The sequence below is a fragment of the Heteronotia binoei genome, chromosome 21, assembly GCF_032191835.1.
Source record: "Heteronotia binoei isolate CCM8104 ecotype False Entrance Well chromosome 21, APGP_CSIRO_Hbin_v1, whole genome shotgun sequence".
NCBI classification, from domain to species: Eukaryota; Metazoa; Chordata; class Lepidosauria; order Squamata; family Gekkonidae; genus Heteronotia; species Heteronotia binoei.
In genome coordinates this window covers 176,765,233-176,792,300 of record NC_083243.1, presented here as the reverse complement: position 1 = coordinate 176,792,300, position 27,068 = coordinate 176,765,233, and the positions used below count along the sequence as shown (strand labels likewise).

Sequence of the window (27,068 nt, the reverse complement as noted above, 5' to 3'; positions counted from 1 at the left end):
CTTGTATTGTGAGAAAGGGAGAAAAGTACTTCTTTCTCTACTTTCTCCATCCCATGCATTATCTTGTAAACCTCTATCACTTCATCTCCTTTCAATCAGATTTCAGTTATTTTTATTTATTTATTTATTTATTTTCCATATTTATATCCTGCCCTCCCCGCTGAAGCAGGCTCAGGGCGACTGACACAAGCCAGGTAAATTTTTTTTGTTCTGCTGCCCTTTCCAAAATGACCCTCCACATCTTTTCTTTGATACCGTTTCTTAGATTCTCTTTTCCTGACTCAGCTAACCAGACTTACAGCCAACTGGTCCTCTCTACACCTTGGTAAGGACTCAATTCCTCTTTTCTGAAAATCCCTTCAAATTTATTCCACCACACTTTTGGTCTATAGGTCTTTGTGTTGGTTCCTGGGTCTAGCAGGGAGGAAGCCAATTCAGGTTATCATTGTGTGGCATCTTATTCCACATAGGCTGGCTATTATGTAATGGAATGTACAGGATGTTTGTTGGAGATGTGGCTCATTTGGTGCCAATTTTGTTCATATCTTTTGGAGTAGTGCACAATTACAAATTTGGGGGGGAGGGTTGTAATCCACTTCATTAATGATATGCTAAATATTAGTTTCCCCCTTGATCCGATGATTACGTTATTCATTGCATCTTGTTGTTTTTTCCGATTTTGAATCAATCTAAAGCCTTCTTATGGTTGCTAAACTAATCCTTGCTGCTAGAGAGAAAAACAAGATCCTCCAGCTCAAGAGACTGGTTGAATTCTGTTTGGGAAAATATATTGAGTGTTAAATCATTCCCAAAGATTAAGAAGCTATTCTGATATTTCAAACAAATTTATGGAACATTGGGCTATGTTCATAACAGAATGATAACGCTATAGAGGGAATTTCTCCTTAAGATAGATAGATAGATAGATAGATAGATAGATAGATAGATAGATAGATAGATAGATAGATAGATAGATAGATAGATAGATAGATAGATAATATAGACTGTACATTGAATCTCTCTCTCTCTCTCTCTCTCTCTCTCTCTCTCTATCTATATATATATATATTCAATGTACAGTCTATATTACAGTTTATATATTATAACAATTTAGCAAGTTAACAAATTCTATTTATACTCTGCATGTCTCACTGAACTATGAATCAGGATATTCTTTATAACCCATTTGTCTTACTGAATCAATGTTTAGAGGATGTGTTATGTTTAGAGGATGTGTTATATATTACTCAAACAAAGATCTGTGTTTTGTATATGTCTATAAATTAAAAATACTTGGGCATTAACCTGAAGTAATACAGCTGGACAGTATGCCTGTGCAAATGTGAATAGTTTATTGGATCACCACAAGTAAATTGCCATTGAATACTTTGGTCTCTAGTACCACCATTTTGCTTACATTCTTCCTATTCTGTATCTGGGTAAGGTAATAAAGTTACTTCTTCCTATTCTGTATCTGGGTAGGGTAATAAAGTTACTTCTTCCTATTCTGTATCTGGGTAAGGTAATAAAGTTACTTCTTCCTATTCTGTATCTGGGTAGGGCAATAAAGTTACTTCTTCCTATTCTGTATCTGGGTAAGGTAATAAAGTTACTTCTTCCTATTCTGTATCTGGGTAGGGTAATAAAGTTACTTCTTCCTATTCTGTATCTGGGTAAGGTAATAAAGTTACTTCTTCCTATTCTGTATCTGGGTAGGGTAATAAAGTTACTTGCTGATTGTTAAGTATCTGTCTGCCTTCAATCTTTTTATCTTTTCCTATGCAGACTGGGAACTGTGTCACAACAGACAAATTGGGAACTGTTTATACAACAGACTCCCTTCTACTAGAACTCATGTTCGAGTTCTTCAGATGTAGAGGATGCTCTTCATAACTCTGCCCTGGCATAGGGGCTTATTAGGGTGACAACTGGGAAACAGAATACTGACCCCGCCCCAGGAATTGGCATTCTGATTCTACCTCTTAAGCTTCTTGCTAGGTCCTACAGAGACCCAGAAAACAGTTTCCTCAGGGCAGGTGCAATTCTGGGGAAACACCCCTCATGTCCCTGCCAGGATACAAGAATAAGCTTATGGGAGGCAGAATCAGACATAAAGTTCTGATCCTGTTCCCATATGTCTTTTGCATCCCAGTGGCTTGTATTTTGGTCACAAGCCCCTGTGGTGAAAAATGAAAAATTCCAACTAGATGGCTATCGGAACACTGCCTCTCTGGAGAGGTGGGGTTCAGAGAGGCAGTGTTCTGATGCCCTTCTCATCAGGACAGGAAAATCCTCAGGAAACAGCAGAGGATTTAGGGATGTGTAAAATGATATGGTATAATGCAGCTAACCTCTGGTGGCCCAAATGTTCATTTAAATTCTGCATACGCACATTATCAAGGGCTACGTTGCCATATATAGGGTAGCCAAATGCATGGATATTCATGGCCAGTGCTTTATGGACTATAGTAATGTAGCCACGACCACGATACTCTGGAAGGGTATAACCAAGTCCCATTGCACCGAAAGGATCGAGGATGTTCCAGCTGATCAGGCATCCATTGCTGTCCAGGATGCACCTGCTGGGGAAGGAACGCACCAAAGAAGCCACGTATTTGCGACTGTGTTCATTGCCCCCGTAGGCCCATGTTTCATTCAGCAGGTCAACATGGGAGCTATTCAAAGTGGAAAGCCTCAGGCTGGGATCTAGCCTGGAAGAAAAGAGAGGCAAAAAAAATACTGTCACTGCAATGGGAGGGGAGTTAAATAAACAAATGTGTTCTTGTGGATCAGACTAAAAGTCCGTTTAGTCTAGCATAATCTGTTACACCTTGGAAGTTCACAAATGAGGCATGGTGGTGAAGGCCATCCTCTGCCACTTTCCCCCAATATCTGGTAATCTCTCTCTATAAAAGGCAAGCCATGTTGCTAGTGCTCACCATGCCTTCCATTGGCTGAGCTGCGTGTTGCTCAATATTGATGGAGAGCAAGCCCACCCTCCAGTCCAAGGACAGACAAGAAGTGGGCCACTGAGGAAGCTTCCTTTGCCAACAACTCACTTTCCCCGCAGTGGCTGTTGCTAGGCAACCGTAACATTCCAAGATTGGTTCTGTCAGTAAAAGGAGGGGGAAGGAGGCCCTTTCCATGCCTATTTTCACCTTTGAAGGAGAACACACTGGGGCTAGTCCTGACTAGGGTTGCCAGCTCCAGGTTCGGAAATTTCTGAAAATTTTGTGGTGGCGTCTAAGGATGCCAGAATTTGGGGAAGGGAGAGTCCTCAGCTGAATATAGTCCACATTCCAAAGCAGAAATTTTCTCCAGGGGAAGAAAGATATATTGTCTGGTGTTCAGCTGTGATACCAGAAGATCTTTGGACTCCACCTGGAGGTTGACTACTCTAGGCCTGGCAGCACCCTCTGGGTTACTTGATGCCACCTGACTGACTGGCATGACTTAACTAGGCCTGGCTGTTTGTTCCTGTTCAGCAGCAACCCCCTTATGACAGCCAGTGTGGAGTAGCAGTTAGCACTTCAGCACATGATCTGCCAGACCCAGGTTCAAGGTGTGGAAGCTGATTTTGGACCAGTTACAGACTTTCAGCCAAATCTACCTCACAGGGTTGTTGGGTAGATAAAAGGGGGAGTGGAGAATGATGTAAACTGCTTTGCCTCCCCCCACTGTGGAGAAATACTGTACTTTTCCAAGATAGAGGCTGCAGAGAGTGGGGAGGAGATGAAAAGCTGAAGTTGGGGGGGAGGGCAGATGAAGGTAGGTGAATGGTTGGCTGGGAAGGAGAGAGGGTTGCCAACTCCAGGTTGGGAAATTCCTAGGAATTTAAGGAATGGAGCCAAGAGAGGGTGGGGTTTGAGAAAGGGAGGGACCTCAGACTGGTACAATTCTATAGACTCCACCCTCCAAACCAGCCATTTCCTCCTGGGAAACCATTGTTGCCAATCTCCAGGTGAGGCTTGGAGATTACTCAGAATTACAACTGCTCTGCTGATGGCAGATATCACTTCAGTACCATAACACAACCATGCCAGGTCAAAAAAGACAGATCACATTACAAGCCAAATACAACAGGACAAGGTGGCAACAGCAGATGGAAGGAATGCTGAGCTTCAGTGTTTGCATGACCATCATCATGCTATGTCACCGCAGCAAATTGACACTGAGTACCCAAGGCTGGGGCACTCGCCCAGAGCCTCTTTCTAGAGCCAGTTGTATTTATTCCCACAATGTGCCTTATTCCTCGTTAAAGATATTCTGCATGTATCTGTGGACATTCTATTCTTGATCAAGAGAAAAATCACTATGGGCGATTTCGCACAGGGCTTACCCCGGAGCGACGTCCCTCTTCACCGCGCAGCGTCTGCGTGGATTTCGCACCGACTGCTCCGCAGAGCCGCGAAGAGCCGCGGCTTTTGCGTCGCAATTGTAAACTGGTTTTTGGCGGTTTACATTTGCGACGTAAAAGCCGTGGCACTTCGCGGCTCTTCCTGGTTCTGCGGAGCAGTTGGTGCGAAATCCGCGCAGACGCTGCGCGGTGAAGAGGGACGTCGCTCCGGGGTAAGCCCTGTGCGAAAACGCCCTATATCTAATAATAAAGTGATGGGTCTCAGTGATGAAAGCAACAAGAACAGACTACCCACAAACAAAATGAGGGTTTCTACAGATTTAGGGAATTCACGAAATACGAAGGAAAATATAATTGCGTTTTTTTTAAAAAAGAAAGAAAATCAGAGAAGAAATCTGAAAGGGCACGATGAGAACTGAAATATACTCCAGAGAATGAAATGCTGAGAGTGGCTGAGAAGAGAAAAACAAGGAATAGAGAAGACATTATCATGATCAAGACATTGCAAGTTTATAGAATCCTGGAAGGGGAGATTTGGGCATGAAGGTTCATTTCCAAATTGTTTCCAAGTTCTGTGATTTCTCATGGGCTACCCATATCTTTACGAACAGAGATGAATGATAACAGGCTTCACAACACTGCAGCACTGCAGCAAGAATAGGAATTGAGGGAAGATGGCTGCCAGTTTAAACTGGACGGAGTGTTTTTTTTTTTTTTCTTTCTCAGACATATTTTTGTAAGCCACTTGGGACTCTATTAGGGGGAAAACCAGGATACAAATATACTAACTACTAGAAATAATAATAAAATCTAACTGAACAAGTAAGGAACAGGAGGCAGGTGTTTTCATCTTCAGAGGATGATTACTCCAATTCAGCCTGAAGTAGTCCCAACAGAAATAACAGTTTTAAGTTTAGATGATGATGATGATACTTTTAACTTGAGAGATTTCTAAGAAGAAAGCAATGATTTACAGAATTGTCCCCAAACCAACGTGATTTTAAAAGCCTTAGCCAAGACTTTAGAATAGGTCCTTATAAGAAAAAGTTGCTGTAGAATTACCATTGGTGTGGGTTGCACTTATAGGTGTCTTATGTTTAAGAGTTCTGGGAACCAGCAATGGAGAATTGGATGGAGAAGGGTCCCACACCAAAATGTGGCAGCTCTTCCACAGGCCATCTTCTTTTCGAGACTACTGTAAATGTCTTCAGGTCGAAGGTAGAACCTCCTCAGACACCCCCTCCCCCCTCCCAACATATGGTAGCGTGTGAAAACGTATGTTACAAGAGGCTTATTCCTTTCTGGACAGTTACATACACACAGTTCAAAAGGGAGCCCTGTGACACAGAGGGTGTTTTCGCACTCACCTTCAGCCGGCGCCGCGACCCTCTTGACGACGGAGGATCTGTGCTGATTTCCCACACGAAGCGCTGGAGCAACCAGAAGAGCCGCCAATTTCCGGCGCGAAGCCCGCTCAAACGTAAATCGCCAAGAAGCAGGAAAACGCTTGAGCGGGCTTCGCGCCGGAAATTGGCGGCTCTTCTGGTTGCTCCTGCGCTTCGTGTGGGAAATCAGCACAGATCCTCCGTCGTCAAGAGGGTCGCGGCGCCGGCTGAAGGTGAGTGCGAAAACACCCAGAGTGGTAAGCTGCACTACTACAGTCCAAGCTGTGCTCATGACTTGAGTTTGATCCCAGCAGAAGCCAGGCTCAGGTAGCCAGCTCAAGGTTGACTCAGCTTTCCATCCTTCCAAGCTCAGTAAATGACTCAGTGCTTGCACAGGGGACTACTTTTACCTTTTCTGGGCAATTTATTTCTGTTTGTCCTGTTTAGAGGAGTGGCATCTGTCTTCCTGGGGCAAACGATCTACTGTGGTGCTGAATCCTCTTTCACAAGGAACTGTCACCCTGCCATTGGCTGCCTTTCTGAAAGAGCACTGCAGTCCATTCCCACAACGTTTTCTCTCCGGGAGAAGGGAAAGCTATCACGAGGCAGACCGAGAGGAAATATCAGCATTGACCATGTCTGTCTTGACTACAACGTTTCTGGGTTCCTAAAAGTTTGGTGTGGTGGTTAAGTGCACGGACTCTTATCTGGGAGAACCAGGTTTGATTCCCACTCCTCCATATGCACCTGCTGATGTGACCTTGAGTCAGTCACAAGTTCTCACAGAGCTGTTCCTTTCAGGAGCAGTCTCTGTCAGAGCTCTTTCAGCTCCACCTACCTCACAGGGGGTGTCTGTTGTTGGGAGAAGAAGGGAAAGGAGATTGTAAACTGCTCTGAGACTCCTTCAGGTAGTGAAGGGTGGGGTAGAAATCCAATCTCCCCCTCCTTCGCTGCAATAGCATCACAAACAAAGATAGACACTTACTGATGTACATGCATTTTATTTGGGTCAGGGTGATAGTATGTGAAGTAGGAAGATGGTGAGAACTGCACTTGCTTGGCAGCAGCAGCATCTTGGGAAGCTTCATATAGCCCATCCTGGAGCCCTGTAGAGAGCAGTAAGATATCCAGTCACAGAGAGAAGGATGTGCATGTTGTGAGGTCAAGCCTGGTGTGTTTATTTATCAAAAACATTTCTATGCCACCTCTCTGCCCAAATAGGGTCCCCAGGGTGTCAGACATGTAACTTAGCCTTACTCTTATAGTGAATAAATGTAACTGCTTGACATGACTAACTCCATTTTGTAAACTGCTATGACCCCTGCATTCTACTAACCCTGAGAACAGAAACTTGCATTTCAATCCAAGGCAATTGCTAACCGCAAGGGGAGGAATTTCACACTTGGTACAAAGAACATCTGGAGCCTTTGAAGTTAACATGCCCAAGGTAACCAGCAGGGTTCCTTCCCTGGGAAGGAGATAAGGGAGTATGGGAAGCGTCAACTGTCTCCAAGAGTGTGAGAATGGTTTTATTGTTATGTTCCTTCGCAATGTACAAAAGCCCAGGGCTTAGCCTTGGAAGTTATCAAACTCAACTTGCTTCTATACCAGACCGCTTGTTCTCAAATAAATGGATTAATTTTGAAACAAAATGATTCGTCTTTGTTTGAAGTTCCACATCTGACACAGGGTGGCACAGATAAAAACATTTTAACAGCATTATATATAAAATGGTTCAATAAGAAACATGTAAACACATATACCATCACAACCAGAGAGTTATTACAGGTATATTTAGGGGAGGGACGGTGGCTCAGTGGGTAGAGCATCTGCTTGGTAAGCAGAAAGTCCCAGGTTCAATCCCTGGCATCTCCAAAAAGGGTCCAGGCAAATAGGTGTGAAAAAACCTCAGCTTGAGACCCTGGAGAGCCGCTGCCAGTCTGAGTAGACAATACTGACTTTGATGGACCAAGGGTCTGATTCAGTATAAGGCAGCTTCATATGTCCATATGTATGCCAAATGAAATTGATAGCATCTTCCCTTGCTGACAGAAGACAATGATAGAAGGAGAAGATGAATCTCCATGGGGATAGAGTTTCAAAGTTTTGATGCCACCACTGAGAAGGCCCTTTTTTTTAGTTCCCACCCACCTAGCCTCAGATAGTGAGGGAACCCACAGCATAGCCCCCAAAGATGACCAGAATGGATGGGTAGTTCATATGGGAGAAGAAAATCCTCAAAGTGGTCCTTGGGTTAAATGGACATATTCAAGATAACAAAGATTACTTACCCTCTAATTGGGTAATTGATGTTAAAAGGTGGGTCTTCCCTCCTTTCTATGGATGCCCATTGGTGGATTAACTATGGTCTAGAGTAAAGAGCTGTCACTTACCATTTCCATCTTTTACATATAACTAAAATGTATAATTTTCGAGGATACTTCTGCTAAAAGCATTGGTTTATTTCCTCATTCTTTCCTAACTTGATTCTTTTAATTCTCTTTCCATGCTCCCTTAGACCCACCATCAGTCTCTCTCTTCCTTAATTCTGCTGCTAGTTTGACATATCTCATCACCCTTTCTTTTTCTTTCATTGTTCTTTAACTCCTTTTTTGCATTTCTTTCAGTGCAATATTGGTACATCAGTGTATGTCCGAGATTCACCTGCAAAAGGGCCGGTTATGATGGTGCAGCCCCCAGCAGCACCCCATTGCTCTCTGCTGCCAGTGGGGGGCCATGGTAGCTGCCTGTTGGTGCAACCAAGGCATAAACCCCTGGACCAGCATGGTTTGGGGTGGCTTAGAGGGCATGGCCAGAGTTAGTTGGCTCCCTGAGCCCTTTTCAGCCTGGGAATGCCCCCCGCCAGAGGCAGAAAGTTACATTAAAAACAAAGCAATCATGGCATAACCCATAGGTGCCAGTAGAACAAAACACTCAAGTCTTCCCCACAAGCCCTGCTGAGTTGGAATTGCCATGGGCATGGACATGCGAGCAGCCAGCTATACTGTTAGAACTCTTTTCCCCTGCTTGACTGCCACGCAAATTGCCTTTTAGGGAGCCAACTAGCAGCGCCACCCCTGAACCACAGCCAACTGCCACGGCACAGGCATGGCTCAGGGTTGTCTCTGTTTTTTCTATGTTGTCAACCCTTCCCTCGTGGTTGAGACTTCCAGGCTACCTTTCTGATCATTCTCTCTTCTCCTTTCCTTCTGCCTCCAATATCCACACTTCTCTTTCCTTCCAAGTTCTTGAAAATGTCTCTTCCCAGCATTTAATCTCTGTCTTTCCTTTTCCCCTCCTTTCCTAATCAGGTCCAGCTATGGTTAGGCTTGGGCAGGATTTATTCTTTTAAACCTAATCTATTCTTCAGTGAGTGAAGGGTTTTTTTTAAAATAATAATAATAATAATAATAATAATAATAATAATAATAATAATAATAATAATAATAATAATAATAATAATAATATCAGCATTTTTGTGGTCAGAGGCAATATTATTCCTTGTGCTGAATCTATGGACTAATAATGGTTATAATGAACTCAGCATTTTGTGATATTTTCATGCTGGATATTATATATTTTATTTATATACTTCAGTTATGCCTCACCTTTCTCCCCTATAGGGACCTAAAGCAGCTTACATCATTCTCCTGTCTTCCATTTTATCCCCACTGCAACTCTGTGAAGTGGGCTAGGTTGAGAGTGAGTGACAGGCCCAAAATCACCCAGGAAGCTTCTGTGGTACAGTGGGGATTCAAACCTGGAACTCCCATATCTTAGTCCAGCACTCCAATCACGTTATCACTCTGGTTGAATAACATGGGATACCAAAGCTCCTGTCTTTTAACTTTTTCTTCAAAGGGGGTTGCCAGTTACCGTGGATACGGAAGGCTTGGGCCCAGTTGACAGCATCTGAGTCCTGCAAAAGGGTTTGATACACTTCACGATCATGGTAGAATGCTGCATACATGTTGGTATAGAAATCAGAGTCATCCGTGGCAACCTAAAACAGGCATATGGACTTCAAAAGTTATCTCTTAATTAACATAGTATTTCTGCACTCCTCCAAATTAGCTGGTTTTAACATAGACCTATATATTCCAGCCAGCTGGCCAGTTACTGAACAGTAACAGGTTTCTGCTGTCATTTCAGACAGACCCGATTCAGTAACTGGCTGCTACCAGAATACTTTTACCTTTTCATACACTCCCACGGCTGTCCCAGCAGTGAGGCAAGCCTGAGTTGTTTTTTACTAAGAGAAGTTCCCTCCAGTTTTCAACCCCTCCTTCTGGGTTGAAATCGCTATGGGATGCTGTGTGAAATCCCCCGTAGAAATCCCGGGAGCACTGGCTGTTTTTGCATCCTTTTTTTGCTGGCTGGTGCACGATCTCCAGTTTTGTTTTGTTTTTTGAACATTGGACTAAGAGTGTTATAGCATTATAGGGCTGTACCAACATATCAATATAGTGCAGCAGCAACAACATTGAGATGCCTGGGCTCCATTGAGATGTCTGATTTGGGGGGGGGGGTTAATACATTGTTAGCCCAATGTTCCCCCCCCCAAAAAAAGTTGGAGATCGCATGCCAGCTGCCAAAAAAGGGTGTGGAAATAAAATAAAACCGGAACACTGTGAAATGGCTCACAGTGAAATTTGTATATAGAGAAGGGGTGGGGATTGGACACCACAGATACAGCAGTGCTAAAACCATAACGATTGGAGGAATTCCTAGAGCAGCATGGGGGTGATTGGGACTATAATATAGTGGGTTCTATGGATCGATGAGGCGAGGTGGTAGTGAAACATCAGCTCTTTATTGATTACATAATAAGGCTAAGCATAAGACTGCTGAACTGGGCTCACAGGGCCAAATACACACACACACACACACACACACACACCCATGTTCCCGTGCAAGCATTTGATTGGTCCATTCAAACCAATAGGGGGCCCGTGATTGGAGCAGGGCAGCAGGGTTTTGGATCCTGCTGCCCATAGTTCCCAAGTCCCCAAGCTCTGGCGGTCTGGTTCCAATGAGCCAGGCAGGAACACGCATTCAGTTCTCACTTGAGTCCGCATACATTACAGGGACCATCTGAAAGTGACAGGACCACATCAGTGTTGCTCCACCCCCACCCCCCACCCCCAGTTTCCTGGCTGCAGTCAGCAGAGCTGACAACCTTACAAATCAGTCAAAACAGCAGTGAACTCATGAGGGCAGAAAACCAGAGGTGAATTTGGTCAGGCATTTCTGCTCACTGACATCTACAAAACAAAAAGCCCATAATCAGGCTTTAATCAAGGAACCAACATCCAGACATAATTTTCCATTCCATACCTAAGCCCTTGTTAGCATTAGAGTTAGGCAGACTTCTATCAGATATAGAGTTCAAAAGTTTGAGGTCTGTCAGGAAATGTAGTATACCTTGTATTCTCAGAAAGCAGCTGAAGTGGAAAGAAGAAGAAAAGCAAGTGGAATCTACAAATTAGTCTAAAGTAGAATTTTTATCCCAGGAAGGAGAAAGAAGGAACAAAGGAACACACACACAGCCTTCTTCTTAAACTGGTTTCTGAATGGCAAATAAATTTTCGCTGCAGCCCAAAAACCACATTGAAGAAATTCCCACCCCCATTCACAACATGCAGTCAAAACAGACGTGACAAAGATCACAGACCACAGTCAGTTTGTGACAGATAACTTTTGTGTGTGTGTGTTTGTGCAATCCAAGTTCAGATAGGGGTTGAACAGGAATGCAAGAGGGGATCGATTCCTTCAACTCCTGCTCAGTTTTGCTAATAAAAATTGGCTCCTGACTTGCAGAAGATAAGCAAAAGGCAAAAGGGATATATATTTCAATATATCAGTAACTTCATCTATCAAAATGAACAAAACATCCTTATTGCTAAATACAGATACAGAGAAAAAATGAGAGGGTGGGGGCGCTATATACAAGCTGATGTGAAACAAAGGGTATTGGATTTGTATACAGTTGAAACAGGCACATGGCAGGCCTGGGTAGGGTTGCCAATCCCCAGGTGGGGGCAGGGGATCCCCCGGTTTGGAGGCCCACCCCCTGCTTCAGAAAGCAGGGGGAGGGGAGGGAAATATCTGCTGGGAACTCTGTTATTCCCTATAGAGATTTATTCCCATAGAAAATCATGGAGAATTGATTTGTGGGTATCTGGGGCTCTGGGGGGGGACTGTTTTTTGGGGTAGATGCACAAAATTTTCAGTATAGCATCTAGTGCCTCTCCCCAAAATACCCACCAAGTTTCAAAACGATTGGACCAGGGGGTCCAATTCTATGAGCCCCAAAAGAAGGTGCCCCTATCCTTCATTATTTCCTATGGAAGGAAGGAATTGAAAAGGTGTGCCGTCCCTTTAAATGTGATGGCCAAAACTCCCTTTGGAGTTCAATTATGCTTGTCACAGCCTTGATCTTGGCTCCACCCCTAATATCTCCTGGCTCCACCTCCAAAGTCCCCAGATATTTCTTGAATTGGACTTGGCAACCCTAGGCCTGGGGCTAGAAGTGTCTGCGCCCCTAGGCTGAACTGTGCTCCTCTGCCCCCCCATTGGAATTTCTTTTGCGCACTATATGTGCACCAATGACATCACAATGACATCACTCACGTGCATGCACCTTTGCCGCTTGCTGCCCTGCCACACACACACACCACTTTGCTGTGCCCTCCTGAACCTCGGGAGACCTCGACAAACTTCAGAAGGGCAGCGGGCATGCCTAGAGCACACTTGGTGTCCTGCCACGCCCCCCCCCCCACTTTGCCGCGGCCTCACAAGCCTCGGGAGACCTCGGCAAAGTCAGGACAACAGCAATGCAGCCACAGGGCTTGGGGAGAGGGGGCGCCTCATGGTGCCCCTAGGCCAAGTGGTGCCCTAAGCAGCTGCCTACTTGGCCTACTCCCACGTGCCAGCCCTGCCTGTAGCTACAGGGGGTGAGGGGGCCCCAGATCCTACTAATCTTTCCCCTTATTTACCTTCCTGGCTCCTGCACTGCTCACCCACCACCTTCCTCACTCGCTCACAGCCTTTCTTGCCTGCCGCCGCTTTCCTTTCCCGTCCACCACCTTCCTCATCTGCCTTTCTCTCCTGCCCACTGCCTTTCTCGCCCAAACGGGCCCTCAAAAGGTCGTTGCTTTCCTTGGCCGTCCGCTGCCTTTCTTGCCTGCCTTTCTCTACTGCCCATTACCTTTCTCAGCCACCAGCCACCTATCTTGATCGCCTGCTGCCTTTCTCACTTGCCTTTCTCTCTGCCCATCGCCTTCCTTGCCCACCTTCCACCCTTCTCACCCATTTGCCGTCTTTCTGGGTCACCTGTCGCCTTCCTTGGTCGCCCGCCACCTTCCTCGGTCACCCTCTGCCTTCTTCACCTGCCTTTCTCTCCCCCCCCACCCTCTTCAGTAGCCTGCTGCCTTTCTCAGTCACCCGTTGCCTTTCTTGTTTACCCACCACCTTTCTCAGTTGATTTCCACCTTCTTTGCCTGCCTTTCTCCCCCCCCCCTCACCTTTTTCAGTCGCCCACCGCCTTTCTCAGTCACTCACTGCTTTCCTCGCGTGCCTTTCTCGCCTGCCTGATGCATTCCTTGGCCGCCCGCCACCTTCCTCTCCCACCCACTGCCTTCCTTGCCTGCCCACAGCCTTTCTCTCCCACCCGCTGCCTTTCTCACTCACCCACCCAGCGCCCCCCCCTAAATTTTTATCCCCTGCCCCCCCATCTAAAATTTTCTGGCTACCGGCCTGGTTGAAAATGATGGGCGTTTTCGCACTCACCTTCAAGTGGCGCGACCACCCTCTTCACGCTGGAGGATCTGCAGGGATTTCGCATAAGAAGCGCCGGAGCAGCCAAAAGAGCCGGAAAGTTCCGTCGCGAAACCCGCTCAAACGGAAACCGCCAAGAAGCAGGAAAACGTTTGAGCGGCTTTTGCGACGGAAGTCGCCGGCTCTTTTGGCTGCTCCGGCGCTTCTTATGCGAAATCCCTGCAGATCCTCCGGCGTGAAGAGGGTGGTCGCGCCACTTGAAGGTGAGTGCGAAAACGCCCGATATATTTTCACTATGGGAACATGAACAGATACAGAAATGGCCCAATGGATTGGAAATCCACAGAAGTCCTGCAATCAGTCCTACAAAAAAACCGCTGTAGGACAAGTCAAGGAACATTTGGAAATTACAAGTATTTCAGGAAATCACAGGAACTCTAAAAAGGATAAGAGCAAAAACAAACCTGCTGCTGCATTAGCAGCATGGTTTTAAAGAATTTAAGAGATTGCCCTAATGTCAACATTAAGATATATTAAATACCTACTTGATACTCATGCTTCGCTACAGTATGTAAGTACTATTTGCAAATTTCTTTGCTGCATCTCTAAGTTGTTTCCTCCTTGTAGCGTTGGTGTATCTTACATGAGGTCTGCCAGGAGTTTTCTTGAGGGCAGTAAGAGGTGATGACTATGAGAGGTGTGTGGGGGGACACTTTGATATATTCATGTGAGAGGTTCACTTCCAAACAGGCCCTCGAAAGGTCGTGCACAATTCTTTTTTCTGATCATTTGAAAGCTCAGTTTCCTTACTAGCTTTTATGTAAAATCCTTAGTAAATTTTTAGAAGACTGGGAGGCGCATTTTACCTCAGGGCACATTCAGTGACTCCCAATAGGAAATGCATACTGTTTTGGATGTTGTGAGTGAGGACCCATCAGGCCACACATGCAAATGACCTCTGTGTTCCAACTGTTTGTGGGGGGGCGGGATGAGGTATGGGATGTTGCCAGCAGTTTCCTGTAATTGTAACTCAGGAGCAGCCAGGCTCCACAGGAAGTCTGGCAAGCCTAGTGAGCTTTAGAATGTTGGGGGTGATGTCCAATCAGGTGGGTTATGCAAACGACCTTTTGGTCTTACTGTCTCTTTGAGTGGGGAAAGAGGTAGCAACCTCCAGACCAAAGTGTATCCTTATGAGGAAACACATTTTACTCCTTTTTACCCCCTTAGGTGGTGGATTCCTTAAAATCCTTTCTTAGTGGCTGTCTACATCATGAAAGGAATGCTCTCTCCCAAATTTCAAGTCTCTAGGTCCAGGGGTGTAGCTGGAGCTTGATTTGTAGGTCAGGAGACTTGTCTTGTAACTTAGACCAGCCAGGCTCCACAGGAAGATTGGCAAGCCTAGTGAGCTTTAGAATGTTGGGGGTGTTTGCTGTAACTGTCTCTGTGAACAGGAGAAGAGGCAGCAGCCTCCAAGCTGCACTGTATCCTTTTTACCCCCTTAGAGGGTGAATTTCTTAAAATCCTTTCTTAGTCACTGTCTATATCATGAAAGGAATGTTCTCCCCAAATTTCAAGTTTCTAGGTGCAGGGGTTTTGGCTTGAGCTTGATTTGTAGGTCAGGTAAAATGTAAAGGTAGTCGCTTGTGCAAGCACCAGTCATTTCTGACTCTGGGGTGACGTCGCATCACAACGTTTTCACGGCAGACTTTTTTTTATGGGCCAGGAGACTTATCTTTATATATATAAAGATAAGTCTCCTGACCCATAAAAAAGTCTATATATAGAGTAGCAGTAAAGCCCATTGTAGGAAGAAATACAACGGGCCCTAGAAAAATATTCGGGAAGGGGGTGATGAATGTGTAGGTGGCAGGAAGGAAAGAAGATAGACAAACAGAATGAAAGAAAAAGAGACAGAGAAAGAACAGTAGGAAAAAGATAGGGAGAAAAGGCCCTTTCTCCATTCAGCTTTGCTCCAGATCTGCTGAGCACTGAATCCACTTGCTACAACTCACATCATTCAATAAATAAAAAGACAAAAAGACAGAGATACAGAGAAAGAATGAAAGAAAGAACAGAAGGGAGGTTGAAAAAAGAGGGGGGGAAGGAGTGAGAGAAAGAAAAATGAGAAGGAAGATAGAATGAAAGAAAAAGGCAGGGACAGAAAGACAGAGAGAAAGAATGAGAGGAATGAATGATGTGAGAGTTATGTAAAAGTTTGTGGGAAAGGAATAAAATAAAGGGAAAGGAAGGATGACAGGGAGAGAGAAATGACAGGAAGACAGTTAAGCAGGCAGGAAGGTAGGCAACCATTAGAAGCCTGCCTTTCACCCCCTCCCACTTGCAGGTGGGAACAGCAAATGGGAGCCTTCAAATGGCTTCCTGCCTCTTAAAGCAGGTGTCCTCAAACTTTTTAAATAGGGGGGCAGTTCACTGTCCCTCAGACTGTTGGAGGGCCGGACTGCCGTTACTGTACAAGGCCGCGGGCCATCAGTTCTCCGTCTTCTGCATCTCTCTCCCTTCCCCACACCACACACCCCGGCCTGGGAACTCACCTCACCTCGGTATCACCTCACACTCTGTCTCCGCCGCCTCAGCCCAGTGCCGGAAGTGTGCGTTGCTAACGCGAGTTTAGGTCGAACGTCACTTCCGGTCTGATTTTGCCATAACCCGGCGGGCCGCATAAACGTCCTCAGTGGCCGTAGTTTGAGGACCCCTGTCTTAAAGCAAGCAGCCCACTGTAGAAAGTGAAGACTATTTGCAAGTGGAAAGATGATACAGAGTCAGTATAGAGTCTATTTCTCTGTTGCTGCTGAACTGCCCCTTCCCCCCACCCCATTGTGATAGAACTATTTCTTTCAAAGATCAGAGAGAGGGGGTTCTGGCCTGACAGGGCCAGCTGTAGGCAGGTCACAGAGACGCTACCCAATGACAGGGAGTAGTGGTGACAGACAGAGTGCAAGGCCACTCCTGTGGTTGCCACATCATCCAATAAAAATTGAGGGATGTGCCAACGTGTTAGCCTTTTAATATATCTATGATTGTCTCCCAGTCTAACACATGTATTGAATAATGGATTCAGGTTTTTGTTACACCCTTATATATTTTTCGGTGTTCTAAGCAATTACTAGGACAAGTGCTATAGAAATTTCTGTGCTGATTTCCTTCTGTTATTTATCTAAACGTACACATATAGATGAGTTCAAGTTAGATTCAAGTCCAGTAGCGCTTAAGAGCCCAACAACTGAGAAACTGGCAGTAGATTCCCACATCCTCTTGTTGCTTCTTTCTACCACCCACCCTGCTGCCTTTCTCCCCCTTGCTTAGAGTTGCCAGCCTCCAGGTGGGGCCTGGAGATCTCTCGCTTTTACAACTGATCACCAGCTGGCAGAGATCAGCTTCCCTGGAGAAAATGGCTGCTTTGAAGGGTGGAGTTTATGGCATTCCACCATGCTGAGGCCCCTCCCCAAACCCTGCCCTCTTCTGAATCCACCCCCAAAGTCTCCAGATATTTTCCAACACAGACCTGGCAACCCTAACCTTGCTCTTTTGGTCCTGCCTGCTACTTCTCATCTGCTTTTCCTTCCCTGCAATCATCTCTTCCCCACCGCCTCGTTTTCTCCCCTGTCTGTGCTGAAAGGAAATTGTATCCCCTGCTATAGCCACTTCCCTCCTTTGCTTCCCCACTGGCCCTGGCTCCACTTGTCATCCTTCCTGCAGGCTCCTTCTGCCAATCCCCCCACTAGCTGAACTCCTCCCCATACCACCTCTCTGCTCTTCCTCTGTTTCCCTGCCCCCTCACCACCACCATCTCCTCCTCCTCCTCCTCCTCTTGGTCGTGGTAGCCACCCACTAACATAATAGTAAGTCCCATTTGGGGCTACAAGGGCAACAAAATGTGCTGCCTGAATGCCAGTTTCTATGTGATGTCTATGCATATGGAGATGTTGTTACCAATATGGTTTTCATAAGAACATAAGAGAAGCCATGTTAGATCAGGCCAATGGCCCATCCAGTCCAACATTCTGTGTCACACAGCGGCCAAATATATATATATATATATATACACACACACACACACTGTGGCTAATAGCCACTGATGGACCTCTGCTCCATATTTTTATCTAACCCCTTCTTGAAGGTGGCTATGCTTGTGGACGCCACCACCTCCTGTGGCAGTGAATTCCACATGTTAATCACCCTTTGGGTGAAGAAGTACTTCCTTTTATCCGTTTTAACCTGTCTGCTCAGCAATTTCATCGAATGCCCACGAGTTCTTGTATTGTGAGAAAGGGAGAAAAGTACTTCTTTCTCTACTTTCTCCATCCCATGCATTATCTTGTAAACTTCTATCATGTCACCCCTCAGTCGACGTTTCTCCAAGCTAAAGAGCCCTAAGCGTTTCAACCTTTCTTCATAGGGAAGGTGTTCCAGCCCTTTAATCATTTTAGTTGCCCTTTTCTGAACTTTCTCCAATGCTATAATATCCTTTTTGAGGTGCGTTTCATAAATCCCCGGTCAGTTTGTCTTTTATAAATTAGATTTTTTCTGCAAAACTGGCAAAAACCCAACACTGTATATGTTGCTGGTCCTATTGTGTGGATATTTATATCCACGTGGGGGAACAGGCTTGGATATCAGCTATAAGAATGAGTTGACATGGCATGCCTACAAAACAAGGAGTCACTTTTTGCATTTGCTTTGCTTTCTTTCACAAGTGTGGGAAAGGAAACTGTTTATTCTACCTTCAGTTGAGTCCACAAATCATAATGAACGTATATACAATCAGGATAAAGAGGTAATATACTTACGGGAGATAACCCTAGTACCTGAATTGCCAGTGTTCACCTGGGAGGGTTCTAATGCATTTAACAGCCAGCTAGCCTCAAAATTTGCAGGTGAAAGTTTTCCTAATTTGGGGATGAGGTGATGGGAAAAGCTTCACCTGTAACATTCTGATACTAAGAAGCTGTCACAGCTCACTTCCTAAGAACGATAGCTAACAAAACGTCTTCTGTCTCCACTTGAGCCTGGCTTGATAAGAAAAACCATTCCATCTCCCATTCCTTGCTGGAATCCCATATAGTGTGTCCCAAATACACTTTGAAGACTATTACCTCTCTGTGTGGCCGAGTGAGGACAGCTTTGAACTTTGGCCATGAATCCACAAGGACCTCATGCCTGGCTGGGTTCCCACGGTTTATGTGCATTACTGCTCCATGGACCTGTCAAAAATCATAGGTGAGAGTTGATAGTGAAGTGCAGATTGAGGGGGGGGGGGGACTCTGAGTACAGTGATTTTGTCAAACTCTTGTCACAGATATGGGCCTAAATATAAGGGGACAGTTGTTGGACGTGACCAGAAAGATCACAGAGGATGTTGCATCACACACAAAAACAGCTTGGCCTCTTAGAGAAGCAGGGAGGGAGTCTAGAGATCCAAAATAGAATAGCCTTGAAGAGCAGTAAGAAGACAAAGTGGTAACAATTATATGGCTTTTAGAATAGAAGCTGTCTAATAATCCATTATCAATAGATAACAATTTTTTGAAGTTTAGGTGCAGAAGTGTCTGAGAATTGCAAGAATGTCCAAGTTCACAGAAGTGAAAATATAGTTCAAGGATGGGAGTATTGATTGAGGGCCAAACAATATTCATATCTTTGAGAAACTTGTAATCCCTATATTTAAATAGACTTTGTTAAGGTAAAAAGTAGAAAGAATGAACTAGCATTTTTATCTATGCAAAGAAGAGATTTTAATATGTATGGTATTTAACGTTGTAAGATACTGAGGTAGGTAAGAATGTATGCCATTATCGAGTGGGACCATAAGCTATTATTAGGAGATGTTTCGAATCCTATAAACATGGGAAGTTGTGTTGATCAAGATTCTTCTCCGAAGGGGCTCCTTGGCTGCAACCTGCTTACTTTGGGGGTAAGAACTTCTACAGACATGTGCAATAGCTCTCCTTTAATTATCTATGTAACAATGGATGGTATAATGCTTTTGAGGATTTAGTCTGTGTTAAGAACACAGTAGCTATGCTTTACTAAAAAGCTGAGAATGAAAGCAGAGACCCTCTAATAGTATTCATTTGTGTACTATACCCAGAATGAACCTATGGTGTTACTGAGCTGTACCTCTGGTTAGAATTAAATCATCTGATATAGGAAAGATAACTAGACACCTAGGGTTTCTTAAATGCAAGCTTATATCTGAATCAAGCCCGACTACTCATCCAGAACACACTGATGTCCTGTGTCAACACCCACTGAACGGTACTGTGGTCCATGCACATTCATGGTGTATTTGAGTGATACTTGTCGTGCCTCCTGCACTATCAAATTTACAATGTGCCCCACCAATCATGGCTAACTAGCCCCACTCACGTGGCAACTTTTTAATACTCCTGAAAGCAGGGCTAGCCCGGATCATTAGGCAAATCAAACAGTGAATGATGTTGTTCAGAAAATCCAGATGCATGTATTACTTTAATATTCCTTTCTAGATGCTCATTTCCCCACTAAGCCTTCAAACTCCATGGGGAACTTTCAAGCTGTCTTTAATTGGTTATAGTGAAGTCAATAGGAATGGACACTGCCACTTTCTCCTAAGGAACAACTAGGGTTGCCAAGTCCAATTCAAGAAATATCTGGGGACTTTGGGGGTGGAGCCAGGAGACATTAGGGGTAGAGCCAAGATCAAGGCTGTGACAAGCATAATTGAACTCCAAAGGGAGTGCTGGCCATCACATTTAAAGGGACAGCACACCTTTTCAATTCCTTCCTTCCATAGGAAATAATGGATAGGGGCACCTTCTTTTGGGGCTCATAGAATTGCACCCCCTGGTCCAATCTTTTTGAAACTTGGGGGGTATTTTGGGGAGAGGCACTAGATGCTATACTGAAAATTTGGTGCCTCTACCCCAAAAAAGCAGCCCTCCCACAGCCCCAGATACCCGCAGATCAATTCTTCATGATTTTCTATGGGAATAAATCTCCATAGGGAATAATAGAGTTCCCAGCAGACATTTCCCTCCCCTCCCCCCGCTTTCTGATGACCCTGAAGTGGGGGGAGGATCTCCAAACCGGGGGATCCCCTGCCCCCACCTGGGGATTGGCAACCCTAGGAACAACACATCCAATTATTGGGTTTTTGGTAGAAAGTTCCTGGTGTCCCAGTAACTTAAGCACTCACCTTGTGCATGTGACTTCACAGATCGGATCACTTTATACCTTACAGATAAATCATCAGCCCCAAGTTTATCCTAAATGTCTACATAACAGCCAATCCTAATTCTCTCTCTTTCTGAAGCACACATTTAAGTATGTGTTTTTCACAATATAAATCTTAGGTGTAGACTTGGAAAAAAATAACATAGAAGGCTGTCAGATCCTATATGTGGAGTATAGGAAATATATGAAAAAGAATTTATCAGGAATCTAGCCTATGGTCTTGTTTCATAACCCAAAGAGCAGGGCCTGCATTTCTTTGGAGCCGAGCTAGTTCTAAAATAGCAAGAGGTCACAGTTTTAAGTTCACCGCAAGGGTTTGGGGGAGGCTCTTCCTCAAAATCCCCTCTAGCAGTTGCAACTTGGAAGAGCAGGACAGGATCAGCATAGCTCAGGAGGTGGAGGCTGGTGGGCTGGAACCAACAGAAGCAGGATGGATGGCAAGTACCTGTGAGAGAGGCAGAGACACCACTTTTCATCATCCCCAAAACTTCTGCCTCATAAAAAGAACTTTTTGAACCCTTGCGCCCACAGGTGGGTGTAGCACCTGCGTCCTAAAAAGTAACAGTCAATCTCCTTCCAGATCAGTGTTTATGATAGTCAAGATCATTTTGTTCTGACCCCGTTACCCATCACACTATCAGTGGCTCACCTACAGCCAGCTGAATCTTCCTGAATAATAGATAAGGAATTATCAAAGCTTTCATACTCACACAGTCAGGGTCTCATCTGGCCAGCTTTCTTTAGGCAAGTATTCGGCTGGTAGAGATACTTTTATTCCAGAATAAATGAACCATTAACAGATTTGTTCCTTGGACGGCAGCCCAAAGCCTTATGAAATGGGATCTTGATGATACAGCATAACTGGCTAACTCCCTGATTAAAGATGGGATGGTCTACTTCTGAAGGGTGGCAGATTTAGTTTAGGTCACTGATTCCCAGCATGACAGTGATGGGTGATTTGGTGTTCACTGATATATTTCCTGGTGGCACCAACTTGCTCTGAGAGCCGGTTTGGTGTAGTGGTGAAGTGTGCGGACTCTTATCTGGGAGAACCGGGTTTGATTCCCCACTCCTCCACTTGCACCTGCTGGAATGGCCTTGGGTCAGCCATAGCTCTGGCAGAGGTTGTCCTTGAAAGGGCAGCTGCTGTGAGAGCCCTGTCCAGCCCCACCTACCTCACAGGGTGTCTGTTGTGGGGGAGGAAGGGAAAGGAGATTGTAGGCCGCTCTGAGCCTCTGTCCTTGAAAGGGCAGCTGCTGTGAGAGCCCTCTCCAGCCCCACCCACCTCACAGGGTGTCTGTTGTGGAGGGGGGGAAGGTAAAGGAGATTGTGAGCCGCTCTGAGACTCTTCGGAGTGGAGGGCGGGATATAAATCCAATATCATCATCATCATCTTCATCATCTTCATCATCTTCATCATCTTCATCATCATCTTCATCATCTTCATCTTCTCTGTTCCCCAAAGCAAAAAGCTCATCCTGGCTTTTCTCCACCTCACTGGGGCAGGAACTGCTTTAGAAAAGTCCAGAAGGTAATACCTTTGGGACTTCGGGGAGTGTTCATTTGGAAAGAACTACATCTTCCATGGGAGGATGCTTAACTCGGCATCTTCCAACAGCCATTTTGTGATTTGGTCAATCTTCCATGGCTGCCATTTTGTGGTCGCACCACTATCCAGTCCTAAACTTCCAGAACTGCCTCTAGGTTGGTGGGAGGTACCCTGTTTATGAGGAATCACTTGCTGGAACTGCTGAAAAGGATACAAGAGATGGGTGGCTGCAGGGTGTGGCGGGGAGGAGACCAGGAATTTTGTACTGCTGCAGAACAGCAGGTACAAGAATAAACAGATGTCAGCCACAGTGAATCCCGGAAAAAAAATTTTTTTGCTGCAAACTGTAGACAAAACTGTTCCTCCCTGTCCTTTCATGTATGTTCTTTTACCCTTTTAAAACTGTTTTATTTAAGACATCATATAAGCTCCTTTCCTTTTCTGCAAGCCTTACTCATTTATTTATATTCATGTTATTTATAGTCTGCCTTTCTCATGGAACATTAAACATTGTGAGTCAGCACCATCAATAAAATGGGGATGTCAATAACCAATGCATTAGGATTGTAGAGGTCTGGAACCATCAGAAAGAACTGAAACAATACCTAAGTATTAACATGACATCTAGGCTTCCCAATCCTCAGGTCCCAGCAGGGGATCCCCTGGTTTTACAGGTTTCCCCCCTCCCCCAGCCAGCTGGCCGGCGGGGGAAGACCCACCCCCACTATGCACCTCCATGAACAATTCCCATAAGGAATGATGGGGAATTGATCCACGGGTATCGGGGGCTCTGGGGGGGCTGTTTTTTGAGGTAGAGGTGCCAAATTTTCAGTATAGCATCTAGTGCCTCTTCCCAAAATGCCCCCCAAGTTTCAAAAGTATTGGACCAGGGGGTCCAATTCTATGAGCCCCAAAAGAAGGTGCCGCTATCCTTCATTATTTTCTATGGAAGGAAGGCATTTTAAAAAGTGTGCGGTCCCTTTAAATGTGATGGCCAGAACTCCCTTGGAGTTCAATTTTGCTTATCACACCCTTGCTCCTGGCTCCGCCCCCAATGTCTCCTGGCTCCACCCCCAAAGTCCCCAGATATTTCTTGAATTGGACTTGGCAACCCTAATGACATCCTAAGTGGTGCCAACTTTATTTAATAGGATCCTACTCACAGTAAGCTACGGTATATACAGCAGTATACATACAGTATATGTATGTAGTTTGAGCATTCCAGGAGAGTGAGAGAGCCTTCCTGACCTCCTCAGGCAGGCCATTTCATAAGGTGGGAAGCCACAGTGCAGCAAGCATGTGTTAGGGCAGTTCTGATTTAGCCCTAAGGTTGCCAGCCTCCAGGTGGAGCCTGGAAATCTCCTGCTTTTACAACTGATCTCCAGCTGGCAGAGATCAGCTGCCCTGGAGAAAATGGCTGCTTTGAAAGGTGGACTCTACGGCGTTGGACAATGCTGAGGCCCCTCCCCAAACCCCACCCTCTCCAGATCCACCCCCTCCATAGTCTCCAGGTGTTTTCCAACACAGACCTGGCAATCCTATGCAAAGGGCTTTAGTGACATGTTCAACCACTTCTTCTCTTATGACAAAAACTGCAAAATACAAATTCACCCTTGGAGCACAGTAAGGCAAAGTGCAAAAAGTAAAAAGAAGTGCAAAAAAGAGGGCCTCACTTCGAGGTTTGTAGTTGGATCAGGGGTCATTTTGTAGAAAAATAGGTGGTGGAGCTCATCCAGGGATTGTTATTCAGCTGCACCTACCATTCAATGGACAAGGTAGGTACGTAGGTAGGGAGGAAGAGGGGGAACCCTTAGAAAGGTTCAGGAGCTGCACTCCTGCTGAATTCAAGGCCTGAGTTGGATACTGGGGAGGGATGGTCTTTCTTGGGGGTTATCCCTTTGTTTTCCAGGGCTTGGGGAGCTGGAGTGGGAAATAAATTTGGGTCAGCCAAGGTGAGGAAGGTTTCCTTGGTTTGGGAGGGCAGTTCTCCTCTGGGAGACTTTTTTTTGTGTGGGGGGGGGCTGGTGGGGTTGCTATGGTGCTCCTAAACATAAATGACCCAAAACTGTCATGGAAATAGAGGTCAGCATTGGGCAAGAGGTGGTGGGAGCTGGCATTTTCAAACAGTGACATTACTTTTTTTTTGTTTTTTGTCAGTGGTTCCCCCTAATAATCATGTCATCCAGGGTATTAACTGTGGCCCCATACTGGGGAGGCATGTTTGGGGGGGGGGCATAGTTATCTGCAGATGGCCCTTCAAAGGAAACCATTTTTTATTTTTATTTATTTGATTTTATTTATATCCCGCCCTCTCCACCACGGCAGGCTCAGGGCGGCTCACAGTATAAAAACCACAACAAACAATTAAAATCGATACATATAAAAGTAGGGTTGCCAATCCCCAGGTGGGGGCAGGAGATCCCCCGGTTTGGAGGCCCTCCCCCGCTTCAGGGTCGTCAGAAAGCGGGGGGAGGGGAGGGAAATGTCTGCTGGGAACTCTATTATTCCCTGTGAAGATTTATTCCCATAGAAAATCATGGAGAATTGATCGGCGGGTATCTGGGGCTCTGGGCAGGCTGTTTTTTGAGGTAGAGGCACCAAACTTTTAGTACCGCATCTAGTGCCTCTCCCCAAAATACCCTCCAAGTTTCAAAAAGATTGGACCAGGGGGTCCAATTCTATGTGCCGCAAAAGAAGGTGCCCCTATCCTTCATTATTTCCTATGGAAGGAAGGCATTGAAAAGGTGTGCCGTCCCTATAAATGTGATGGCCAGAATTCCCTTTGGAGTTCAATTATGCTTGTCACAGCCTTGATCTTGGCTCCACCCCCAAAGTCTCCTGGCTCCACCCCCAAAGTCCCCAGATATTTCTTGAATTGGACTTGGCAACCCTATATAAAAGTTACACAGTCAATAGTTAAAACAATCAGAAATAATTTGGTGCTAGTCTCTTTGATATTATATATTTTCAATGGCGATGGTATGTCTTCAGTTTCTCTACGATATAGGCTCCACGTCAGTTGAGAGCCAACCGGAAGAGAGGCCTTGCAGAACGGGGTAAGGTCAGGACCCTCACTTCCTCTGGCAGTTGGTTCCACCAGTAGGGGGCTGCGATCGAGAAGGCTCTCTCTCTAGTGATCTTTAATTTGGCCTCCTTCCTCCCGGGGATTACTAATAAATTTTGAGATCCAGATTGAAGTACCTTCTGGGGAACGTGTGGGGAGAGGCAGTCCCTAAAGTAGGCAGGTTCTAGGCCATATAGGGCTTTAAAGGTAATAACCAGCACCTTGTGATGAATCCGGTATACTATTGGCAGCCAGTGCAGTTCCTACAGTCCCGGCTGTATGTGCTCCCACCTGGGAAGCCCCAATAACAGCCTGGCCACTGCGTTCTGCACTAGTTGGAGTTTCCGCGTTTGGCACAGGGGCAGCCCCAAGTAGAGGGCATTACAGTAGTCCAATCTTGAGGTGACCGTTGCGTTGCATGGATCACCGTTGCCAGGGCGCTGTGCTCCAGGAAGGGGACCAACTGCCTCACCCGCCTAAGATGAAAAAAGCAGATTTAGCAGTGGCTGCTATCTGGGCCTCCATTGTCAAGGCAGGCGTCAGCAGCAACCCCAAGTGGTCAACATGTTTGCAGATCTGTCTTTAACTGTTCTTGCTGCTACCAATAGGTCAATGCTGGTGCTAGTCTCCAGGTATGGCCCAGAGTTGCTCCACTGCACATACAGACATTGTTCCTCCGGTTCCTTGGCTAGAGACAGACTGTGCAGTTCCATGAAATTTGCTGCAGGAGGTACTTTGGGCCAGTGGCACCCATGAGACCAAATGACTGAGAGTGAAGCAGTAGTATATTCCTTTTTCATGATGTAAACTTTTAATAAATAATGTCTAATTGGTCAATAGTGATACCTTGCAAAGATCTGGAACTAGGAAAAGGTCAAATGGACACCCGAGGAATTTTGTATAGCTTTATAATCAAACTACTGTATTGAGGGAGACCAGATATACTAGCGTTGCCAAGTAACTTTGATTCTCTGACAGGGGATGATCTTCACACGTGGTTTGCACGTGCAGCACGATGGCGTCACCCGGAAGTGACATCATCACGCCGGTAATGTCGCACGGCATCCGTTCTCGGCATTTCTGGGAAAACTCTATTGTTTTCCCGGATGCTCTAGCCATTTGGGAGGGGGGCTCTATCGTACCTATTGTTAAATCTTAAATTTGCGTTCTAAACCACTCCCTACCAGATAATTTTACTATACTGTCATTGGATCTTAAATCTGTACCTGTTTGCATTCTGAGCCACTGACTACCAGCTATGTGTGGCTTTGTTCACTGTACCGGATTCCTCGTCTGATTAAGTGTGTTCAGAGAGCACACGAAAGCTTACGTTCTGAATAAAACTAAGTTGGTCTTAAAGGTGAAACTTGACTCCTATTTTGTTCTACTACTTCAGACCAACACGGCTGACTACTTGGATCTAAGTTCACTGAGCATCACTGAGAATTGGCTGGGGGAGAGGGGAGAAGTTTATCTCTCCCAACTAAACTTCTGGTATATTCAGTGATGCATCAGCATAGACCTGGTAGGCAGGGAGGAAGTGTCTAGGGCAATAGGTAGCATAGAGTTTTTGCCTCCTAAATTGCTAGAGCATCTGGGAAAACCGTAGAGTTTTCCTGGAAACGCCTAGAGTGGCCGGCACAATGACATCATTTCTGGGTGACATTATCGTGCCGGGCGCACATTGTGTGCGCAAGAGAG

The 27,068-nt window shown here is 45.5% G+C and overlaps 1 protein-coding gene across 1 annotated transcript; it reads right to left on the bottom strand.

The window, feature by feature from the left end:
- Nucleotides 1-2,238: 2,238 nt before the first annotated feature.
- Nucleotides 2,239-21,204, bottom strand: LOC132589746 (glycine N-acyltransferase-like protein 3). Its single transcript, XM_060262471.1, has 5 exons — nucleotides 21,062-21,204; nucleotides 18,636-18,743; nucleotides 9,619-9,745; nucleotides 6,728-6,848; nucleotides 2,239-2,711 (listed from the first exon to the last, which is right to left on the bottom strand). The coding sequence occupies exons 1-5, from the start codon at nucleotides 21,137-21,139 to the stop codon at nucleotides 2,294-2,296; spliced, it is 852 nt and encodes a 283-aa protein (XP_060118454.1). The 5' UTR covers nucleotides 21,140-21,204; the 3' UTR covers nucleotides 2,239-2,293.
- Nucleotides 21,205-27,068: the final 5,864 nt, after the last annotated feature.

What these genes read in the sequence shown, in the direction of transcription:
- LOC132589746 (XM_060262471.1), bottom strand. Translation starts at nt 21,139, where the DNA reads ATGCTGATCCTGTCCTGCTCTTCCAAGTTGCAACTGCTAGAGGGGATT. An exon ending in GCCTCCCCCAAACCCTTGCG is followed by an intron (nt 18,744 to 21,061) that starts GTGAACTTAAAA and finishes GATTTTTGACAG; the next exon opens with GTCCATGGAGCAGTAATGCA. An exon ending in AATAAAATGCATGTACATCA is followed by an intron (nt 2,712 to 6,727) that starts GTAAGTGTCTAT and finishes CTTTTCTTCCAG; the next exon opens with GCTAGATCCCAGCCTGAGGC.